The 10940-nt window shown below is 36.1% G+C and overlaps 1 protein-coding gene across 3 annotated transcripts in view; it reads right to left on the reverse strand.

The window, feature by feature from the left end:
• LOC106875951 (putative uncharacterized protein DDB_G0284213) overlaps positions 1-10940 on the reverse strand; it is a 57777-nt gene that overhangs the window by 8774 nt on the left and 38063 nt on the right. For all 3 annotated transcript variants that reach the window (XM_014924286.2, XM_014924285.2, XM_052973518.1), the window contains 5 exons: positions 10316-10392; positions 8054-8213; positions 5439-5510; positions 3088-3154; positions 1733-1773 (listed from right to left, as the gene is read on the reverse strand). In XM_014924286.2, coding sequence (XP_014779772.1) covers positions 1733-1773; positions 3088-3154; positions 5439-5510; positions 8054-8213; positions 10316-10392 — 417 coding nt within the window. The remainder of the gene's footprint in view (positions 1-1732; positions 1774-3087; positions 3155-5438; positions 5511-8053; positions 8214-10315; positions 10393-10940) is intronic.

Genomic DNA, 10940 nt, shown 5'->3' on the forward strand with positions numbered 1-10940 from the left:
AGATAGATAGATAGATAGATAGATAGATAGATATGTATGTATATGTTTGTGTGTCTGTGTTTGTCTCCCACAACATTGCTTGGCAACCGATGCTGGTGTGTTTATGTCTCCGGCACTTAGCAGTTCGGCAAGAGAGTATAATAATAGTATAATAATATTATTTTATTATTTTAATATTTATTACTTTGTACTTTTTTGATTTTTATTATAGGTCTTTTTAATGTATTTACTTATTAAATTTTTCTATATGTGATTGTGGATTTTCATGGATGAATTCAATAATTGTGTTTTTTTTCTCTAAATTATATATATATAATATATATATATACGGCAGGCTTCTTTCAGTTTTTATCTTCCAAATCCACTCGCAAGGCTTTGGTCAACTTGGGGCTATAATAAAAGACACTTGCTCGAGGTGCCACACAATGGAACTGAATCCAAAACCACAGGAACAAAATAAAATACAAGAAAGGGGATATATAGATTAAGCTCTTTAGTTATCCATTGTAAGGAAGAAATGACGATCACTATTCATTCCTCCTAAAAATGGAAGATTAAAAACTATATTCTGATACTTTTTTATATTATTTTTTTCCCCCTTTTTCCTGTTCCTGAAGCCTTTTTTACTTTTGTCACAAATCTTCTTTCCAGAAATTAATTTTGAAAAGGCATTGCTAATTTCAAATGTATATAATCAAACTTCATCTACTATTTCAGCAATGAAGATAGTTAAAAATTTAAATCAAGCAAGATTTTCATTATTCAAAACTATATATTTATTTCTTTATTGCCCACAATGGAGCTAAGCATAGAGGGGACAAACAAGGACAGACAAAGGGATTAAGTCGATTACATCGATCCCAGTGTGTAATTGGTACTTGCTTAATCAACCCCAAAAGGATGAAAGGCAAAGTCGACCTCGGTGGAATTTGAACTCAGAACGTAGCGGCAGATGAAATACCGCTAAGCATTTCGCCTGGCATGCTAACGATTCTGCCAGCTCGCCGCCCTATATATAACTATATATTCTGGAAACACAAGTGAGCCTCTGTGTGATTATTTGTTCTGCTAGAAATAGGAGGTAAATCTTCCTCAGGTCACACCATACAGTCTTAAAGAAAGAAGGACACATTTGATAGTAGCCAATGCATTATATAACCAAAACAGAATTGAAAGCCTGACCAGGAGTTAAACAACCAAAACAATTAGGCTTGTGTGAAGTTGACACAAACTATTAATTCTAATTAAAATTTTTTTTAAAAAAATTTTTCTGTCCTTCTTGTGTGGTTATATAACAACCAGTACAATATATTCCAAAGTGTCCCAACTTTCAAAACATAGAGTAGATAAAACAGGGGACAACTGATGAAGGAAATGTTCTTTATGTTGCCTGTCTCATTTCTCTATTTGTTTCTTTCATTGTCTGAAAAAAAAGTTCTTTTTCCATGTTTTTGTTTTTATGTTCTCTTAATGAGGTTGTTTGTCTTATTTGAAATAACAGTCAAATCCACCTCAAATTTCACCCTACTTTCTTACAAGAAAAATGACAGGAAGGACATGGTTTGAATGCTTTTAATTATAAGTTGATCTGTTTAATCAAGATTGACTAGAGATTAAACAGTAACAACAGCACAAATAAATTTGTAGTTGTTGAACAACTATGGACTTATTCTTTTCAATCTTCAATCAAAAAATAACTTATATACTAGAAGACTCTTGTAACTAAACTTACCAATAAAGGAATAAGGTCATCTGAGGTAATACAAATGGATGCTGAAAGTAGAGAAAAAAAAGAGAAAGAACTAAGAGAAAAGATACAGATTAAATTTCTAAAAATATGTTTTCTTCATAACAGAACACAAAAAGTCATAACAAATAAACATATACCACTTAGCAGTTCGGCAAGAGAGACCGATAGAATAAGTACCAAGATGTTTTGTGGCATCAGATCTAGAGATGTGAAGAGAGGAGATATATGTGCATGAGCACCTGCCAGTCTTTTTCTAAAAATCTCATCCAGGCCTACACACACACATTGTTGTCTTAAGGCATGCACAAGCTGGGAAGTTGCTCGGGGAGGCAGGGGCTGAACTGTATAGGGTTCACTTCTGATTTATGTATGTAGTGGCTTGATGTTAAATACTTTAGGGTTTGGTGTACTAATTTTCCTGGGATCCTATAATGCTGTCAAGATGGCCATGCGCATACATGTGCAGAGGCATGGTCAACACTGACCAAGAGAAGCCCTCATATAACAATAAATAATTTGATAGTAAGCTAATAATAATAGTTGCCCAAATTATGTTTTGGAGGTATCACTGTATGTTTTGAGAGGTTATGGATCTGCTCATGGAAGGTTCCTTTTCAAGGTGCAGGACTGGATATCTCTTGGAACAAATATATTCAATCCATAGCCATGTCAGCTGCCAAGAAGCTTGGAATCTATATTCCATGCAAACTTCTTATACCCAAGAGTATCCTGTACCTCAATAAGGCATTGAACACAGCTGTTATCTTTGCATTGGTGCTTCCTCTGAGTATCTTAACTTCCTTGATCAAATTCAGAATCAAATCGTTAACATATTGGATCTTCTTTTATCTACTAGGTTGTAGTTTTTGGTTCATTGTCAAAATGTATCTTTGTTGCATCTTTTCTGCAAGTATTTCCATGGTCATTGCTCAAATGAATTTTTTGGAATAATACCCTCTGTCAAAACCTTTAAGTATGTCACTTGGTTCTCTTCTCAGTTGCACCATTTCTCTGTTGAGCTTCCAATTAATCACAAGTCCTTTTTATTCTAAAGTCTGCTTTGTTCAAACTGCTGCTCTCTGGAACTCACTATCTTTGTCTTGTGTTCTAGTGATCAAACTGATCTATGATATCCAGTCCTTCAAACTTTCTGTCAATTGACGTCCTTTGAATTTGTAGGACATGTCTTTCCCTTCTTTGTAGTTTTTTGTGCCATAGTGACCTCACACTTTGTTGGAGACAAAATTGTATAAAAATTGAAAAACATAGAGGGCTCACATACCAACTCAACTAAGAAACAATAGCAATGACATCAATAAATAAAATATTATACTCACAATTAGCACTTTTACAGAATAGCCTCGATTTCTCTGTATGTTGTGAGATTCCACTTGAGATGCTATCCTTTGAAATACAAACATTTACAGATTTCATATATACATTCAAGCAGAGTGATGTCAACTTTGCATATTACACATTTAACTCATACAAGCATTTATGCATCTATATATATACATATATATTTGGAGAAAGATAGTTATGGCCAGTTAATAGAGTTATCCAGAGTTTCGCATTCATAAAATGCTTGGCTTTATATTCGTCTCATCAGACCCTAATGACTGGTATCCTATAACCTTTCGGTGAAGTTGAGGGAGAAAAGGTCTCATGGATAGTTATATATATGTGTGTGTGTGTGTGTGAAGGCACATGGCTCAGTGGTTAGAGTGTCGAGCTTACAATCATGAGGTTGTGAGTTCGAATCCCAGACTGGGCTGCATGTTGTGTTCTTGAGCAAGACACTTTATTTCACGTTGCTCCAGTTCACTCAGCTGTAGAAATGAGTTGTGATGTCACTGGTGCCAAGCTGTATTGGCCCCTTTGCCTTTCCCTTGGATAACACTGGTGGTGTGGAGAGGGGAGGCCGGTATGTATGGGCGACTGCTGGTCTTCCATAAACAACCTTGCCCAGACTTGTGCCTAGGAGGAACTTTCTAGGTGCAATCCCATGGTCAGTCATGACTGAAGGGGGTCTCAGCATATATATATATACATACATACATCATCATCATCATCGTCGTTTAACGTCTGCTTTCCATGCTAGCTTGGGTTGGACGATTTGGCAGACGACTGGTGAACCAGAAGGTTACACCAGGCTCCAATCTGGTTTGGCAGAGTTTCTACAGCTGGATGCCCTTCCTAACGCCAACCACTCTGAGAGTGTAGTGGGTGCTTTTACGTACATCTGTCTAACCATCTAACCTATGCTGGTATGGAAAGTGGATGTTAAATGATGATGATGATATCATCATCATTTAACATCTGTTTTCCATACTGGCTTGGGTTGAATGATTTGACATGGAGCTGGCCAGCTGAAGAGCTGTCCAGACTCCAGTTGTCTGTTGTGACATGGTTTCTGAGGATGCATGCCCTTCCTAAAGCCAACCACTTCACAAAGTGTGATAGGTGCTTTTTACGTGCTTTTATGTAACACCAGCACAGGTGCATTTTATGTAGCACCAGTACCTGTAACGGACAAGCTTGTGTCTATGAATGACAACGATTTTACTTAGCTTGGCACATCTTAAGTACAGCAAATTGCCATAACTCCTGGTCTCTTGTCATTTCCTCAACGAGGCCCAGCATCCGAAGATCCTATCCTTTCTCACTAAGTCATCCCATATCTTCCTGGGTCTACTCCTTCCACAGGTACCTTCTACAATTAGAGCTTGGCACGTTTTTATGTAGCTGTCCTCATCCATACACATCACACGACCAAATCAGCATGTCTTCTCTCTTACACACAACATCTGATGCCTCTTACACCCAATTTTCCTCTTAAATCATTTACACTCTATTGTGCATGCACACTGACATTACCCTTCCAGTGGAGCATGCTAATTATATATTTATATATCTTCCAGAACAAGATGCCTGTTTCTGTCCCTCTGTCATACTTTAACCTCTCATCACCTGGCATAAATCCACCTTCCTCAACACCAATCTCCTCTCAGATAAGGGATCTTTGTTTTGCAAGTTATGTGGTGACCTTACCAGTGCTGGTGCCACATGAAAAAAAAGTACCAATTGCATACTATAAAGTGGTTGGTGTCAGGAAGGCATCCAGCCATAGAAACCATGCTAAAGCAGGCAGTCTTCTGGCTTAAGAGCTCCTGTCAAACCAACCAACTCAATGCCAGCATGGAAGATGGACATCAAATGATGATGATGGTATTTGTATGCGTACATCATCATCACCATTTAACGTCCACCTTCCATGCTGGCAGGAGCCGGCCAAGCAGAAACCTGCACCAGACTTCTGTGTCTGTTTTGGCAGGGTTTTTGTGGGTTGATGCCCATCCTAACACCAACCCACCACAGTACATATATACATACACACACATACACATATAAATATACATTCTCTCTCTCTCTCTCTCTCTCTCTCTCTATATATATATATATATATATATATATATATATATATATATATATATATATATATATATATATATATATATATATATATACTACACACATACATTTATATGTGTATATTCTAATATACAGGTGTGTATCTAAATCAACAGAAATTATATATTTCAATATATATATATATATCATCATCATGTGTGTGCGTGTGTGTGTGTGTGTGTGTGTGTGTGTGTGTTTTATATATATAAATACTCACCATGCAGGATTTCACTGATATTAATTTCTCCAATGGAGTTTTCAAACTATCCAGCATCTGAAGGATGTTACACTATAAACAGAAAATATCATGTGGCTTTAACAAGTTTTATAAATTATACTGTTATGCTGCATTAATCGCTGCTGTTGTTGTTGGCAATAGTAATGATAGTGGTGATGGTGGTGAATATAATGAGGATGATGATGATGATAATAACAACAACAATAATAATTGTAGTAATGTTGAGTAAGCTCTGGTTTGTCCTGCTTTCAAATCCAAAAATAACTCCAGGTTATTTCTGATTATGCAGACCTAGGTTCAACAGTAGGTATTTCAGCAGTGACCATTCAGTGATTTTGTATATTTAGGAGAGCATTGTTCAATGTGTCCTTCTCTTTTTAAAACAATAAGATGCAATTTGAGAGAGAGAGAGAGAGAAAGTGGTTTATCTGCTACTCCTGGCACAGCAAAAATGGTTCCCTATTTGGCTAGCTTAGGTAAATCTATTTCATGGAGATGTGTAATAATCAAGATGAGAGCAAACCAAATTTACTAACTTCTTTAACCTTTTAGCATTCAAATTATTCTGTCAAATGCTTTCAATTAATAATGTATTATCTCGTAGTTTTGAGATTTTGATGATGTCATCATCATCATCATCATCGTTTAACGTGCTCTTAGTGCTCCACTGGTACAGGTGCTACCATTGGTACAGGTGCATAAGAAATGCTAAAGGGTTAACTAATTATTTATATTGAAGCAGATCACCACCAACTCCTTCATTTGATCTATTTATTTTATTTTAAATGCCTTTATTTATGCAAACATGATATGTGGTTAAAAAGTTGCACTTCACAACCACATGGTGTTGGATTTGATCCCACTGAGTGGAACCTTGGGCAAGTGTCATCTTTAGTTTTGAGTTAAGTAATGACTTGTGAATGACATTAGGTAGATTTAGTACACAGAAACTGCATGAAAGCCCATTGTGTAAATGTACACATGTATGTGTGTGTATGTATGTGAGTGTGTGCATACATGCATATGTATGCTAGTGTATGTTTTGCATTTACATTACTTGGGCATTGGTAACATTTTTTAAAAAATCTTATATAAACAATATGTCCCACAGTACCAACAGTTTAATATGCCAAACCACTGAAGAATAAAGTACATTATTTCAAAACAACTAAGCGTTGGTATCAAAATACTGCCTTGAGAAGCCTTGCCCAAACCATACCAGCACAGAAAAAGCAGGCATTAAAAGAATGATTATGATGATGATAATTCAGTTTTGTTCAAGATGAAATCACATGCTTTGCTGCGTAATGTTTCAATTGCATGAGGGTAGAGTATCGAAATAAAGGGTGCATAGCAATATATGGAGGATATTATGCGGTGTGCAGTATGTGACAGCCTGAGTAAATGATGAGAGAGGATGAATGCATATTACATAGAACATAGTGAAGCTGCTGGACAATGTGGTGTTTTGCTTAGCAATGCAAGCCATGTGTGACATGCAGTGTGGAAGTCACAGTAAAAAGTGTGTAAGTTTAGATAAACTGTGCATGGTGAAGATGGTATGCATTTGCAATTTTTAATTGCTTATTTTATGCATATTTTCTTTTAAAAAACAGTTTTATTTTTTTCTGAGACAGTCATCATGTGAACAAATTCTGTCCATATCCTGAAGTATAACATGATAATGTGGTCAAATTACATGTGGTAGTGGAGGCACAATGGCCCAGTGGTTAGGGCAGCGAACTCGTAGTCATAGGATCACGGTTTCGATTCCCAGACCAAGCGTTGTGAGTGTTTATTGAGCGAAAACACCTAAAAGCTCCACGAGGCTCCAGCAGGGGATGGTGGTGAACCCTGCTGTACTCTTTCACCACAACTTTCTCTCACTCTTACTTCTTGTTTCTGTTGTGCCTGTAATTCAAAGAGTCAGCCTTGTCACACTGTGTCACGCTGAATATCCCCGAGAACTACGTTAAGGGTACACGTGTCTGTGGAGTGCTCAGCCACTTGCATGTTAATTTCACGAGCTGGCTGTTCCGTTGATCGGATCAACTGGAACCCTCGTCGTCGTAAGCGACGGAGTGCCAACAACAACAATTACATGTGGTGTGCAATGTCAAAGTGTGGTTATACTTTATACTGTGCAGCAATCTCTGTTGTAAGTGTGTGTTTATGTTTAAGAGAGAGATAGAGAGAGAAAGAGTATTTGTTTTTGTGATTTTAAAATATTCATCTTCTTATTATGTCATCTGTGTTTATGTAAATAAAATTGACAATTTTACATGTGATGTGAAAGATTTTGGTTGGTGTGTGCAGCAAGGTGACATGATTTGTAACAAGTAGTGGTGAATTTATTTGGTATGTAACGAAATGTGTTCTGATAAAGTCAGGATATTTGTTGAACATTTGATCAGAAGTCTGATCAACGACAGACTAAACAACAATTGCACCCCACCTTCCAGGACCTACTCTAAATACTTTCCTTAATCCTTTCCTTTTCAAATGGCTCCTCTTTAGAATTCTCTCTCTCTCTCTCTCTACACACACACACATACAACAACAGAAATAGATAAAATAGATGCAAAGATACTTACAGCTTCAGGTAAATCACAGTCAAACTGCTGATTAATACCTATTTGTAAGTTATTACCAGCACTCAACTCAATGCAGCGTGTCAACAAGGCTTGGTCAGCTTCGACATGATGTTGCCGAATAACAGGGAATACAGTATCGTAGACATTCTCCAATATATAACTGTTGTTTTTGTCATTGTAGATATCATAGATCAAACGGGAAAGAAAAAATTTCATTTAGTACATAACCACAAACACTATATATATATATATGTATACATATAGTTGAAAAATTTTGTTATAGGTATATATATGCCATAAACAAGTATTAAAAAAAAATGGAGGAAAACGATGTTGAAACAAAATTAGATTTAATATAAAATTTTCTATTAAATCTAATTTTGATTCAACATCATTTTTCTCCATTTTTTTAATACTTGTTTATGGTTTCTTTATACTATAACAAATTTTTTCAATTGTTATTTTCATATTCTTAATACTTGTTCTGGCTGATTTTTATGAATATTATGAATCTTTATTAGAAACCATTTTTTCTCTCTTTTTGGATCTCTCAAAAAGTTTGAATTGTTCTCTTTTGAACTTATTTTTTCTCACATATGTATGTATACATATATATATACATTTACATAAAGCAATAAAGTTAGGTGTCTGAGATGAATATAGATTTGTTTTTCTATACAATTACAGCTGTTTTATAATTTTTTCATATACTTTTTTTTTATATTTATGTATGCAAATTATCCATACTTGTTTACATTAACATGCATGTTCTGCATTATACAATAGAATTGTGCATTCACAAATTAATGTAAATACTGAAAACTAAATCATCAGATCACTGAAACATCATATGTGTAATACAATCATTTTATTCATTTACTTGTTCCAGTCACTAGACTATAGCCATGTTGGGGAAACATTGGTGGATGGATGGTAAGTAGGTAGATGTGTGTGTATGTAAAAAGGATTTTAGGAATTTTAAGAATACCTATTTTAAGAATAAAAATCACAATGGTAAACAATCATTTTATTCTTTTACTTGCTCCAGTCACTAGACTATAGCCATGTTTTTTTTTCTCTGTAGTTTCAGCTCAGAGCTGCGGCCATGCTGATGCACCACCATTTTGCTACACTTTTATTACTGAGAGCCTCCTCCAATATGTGGCACTTGGTGAAAAATGGAGTTTGATGTAGCTACCCTCATTTGCACCTCTTGCCGTGAGGTAGGTTCATCTGGGACTCTTGACAGGAAGAGGTCCAGCTTAGATTTAAAAACCCCTACATCTACTTTGTGTAGGTTCCTCAGGCTCTTTGGGAGAATATTAAAAAGCTGTGGGTCCCTGAAACCCAAACTGTTGCAGTAAATGGTCCCATGTTAGGGAAACATTGGTGAATGGATGATGAGTAGGTAGATGTGTGTTTATGTAAAAAGGATTTTAAGAATAAAAATCACAATGGTAAACAAAACTTTTGCATAGATTGCTTAATGCCACAGAAATATAACCCTAAATACTTTAGACAAAGCTAAAATGAAAAATGGCACAAAAATTTGATAATATTTATGGGTTCCTATCTTCTTAATTTTAAGATATGAATGTAAAAATATAAAAGAAACTAGTGAAGAGCAAACTTAAGCATCACACTATATTAAACTTATTTATTTCTTATCGTTGCCAGTGCCCCTGGACTGACTCCTGTGCAGGTGGCACGTAAAATACACCATATTAAGTGTGGCCGTTGCCAGTACCTCCTGACTGGTCCTCATGCCAGTGGGACCTAAAAAGCACCTACTACACTCTCAGAGTGGTTGGTGTTAGGAAGGGCATCCAGCTGTAGAAACTCTGCCAAATCAGATTGGAGCCTGGTGTAGCCATCTGGTTGACCAGTCCTCAGTCAAATTGTCCAACCCAAGGCTAGCATGGAAAGCGGACGTTAAATGATGATGATGACTGCCTCTTGAAAAACTTCAGCATCAGTTCTGATATAACAGAAGCATCTTGATGCTGAAAGATCTAATTCACATAAGAAAAGTTGTTATATATCTGAGGTAAATCAAGATCAGACATGCCAAGTAGAAGTAACAGTTACAAGAGTCCAGAGACATCAACGATCACCTGGGTGCAATACGCAGCCATATATTTTGAGCTGATATTGGACTTCTTACGTGTCACCAACATGGGTGCCAGTCAGGCGGCACTGGCATCTGTCATGCTAAAAAATAACACATATTGGTAGAGTGTATTGGATTAAAGATTTTTTTACCTTTCAATAGAAGAGTTCAGAACTGAGAGAAACCGGATATCATTCTGAATTAACCGTGGTGCACAAGCACAACATTTCTGGAAAATAATATTAGAGAATAGTATTTATTGTGTCCTAAAATAATGTCTATAAACTAATATGGATGTATTCAGCAAAGAACAAATGAATGCATGCATACAAGCACAGACACATGTGCATCTACACTGAATTTTCTGGCATACAGATCAAATTTTTCAGACCCAAAATTCCATATGAAATGCAGCAAGGTTTGGAAAGAGTGACAATGTGTGAAAGTTTACACTATATACTATATCTACTTGATGCCAGAAAATATGGCAAACACATACACACACATTCATGCATTATATATATATATATATATATATTCTTTTATTCTTTTACTTGTTGCAGTCATCTGATAGTGGCCATGCTGTACCACCACCTTTAGTTGAACAAATCGACCCCAGGACTTATTCTTTGTAAGCCTAGTATTTATTCTATCAGTCTCTTTTGCTGAACTGCTAAGTTACAGGGATATAATCACACCAACATCAATGTCAAGCAATGGTGGTGGTGCTGGTGGTGGTGGTGGTGGTAGTGGGACAAACACAGACATGCAAATACA

This window comes from Octopus bimaculoides, chromosome 16, assembly GCF_001194135.2.
Source record: "Octopus bimaculoides isolate UCB-OBI-ISO-001 chromosome 16, ASM119413v2, whole genome shotgun sequence".
NCBI classification, from domain to species: Eukaryota; Metazoa; Mollusca; class Cephalopoda; order Octopoda; family Octopodidae; genus Octopus; species Octopus bimaculoides.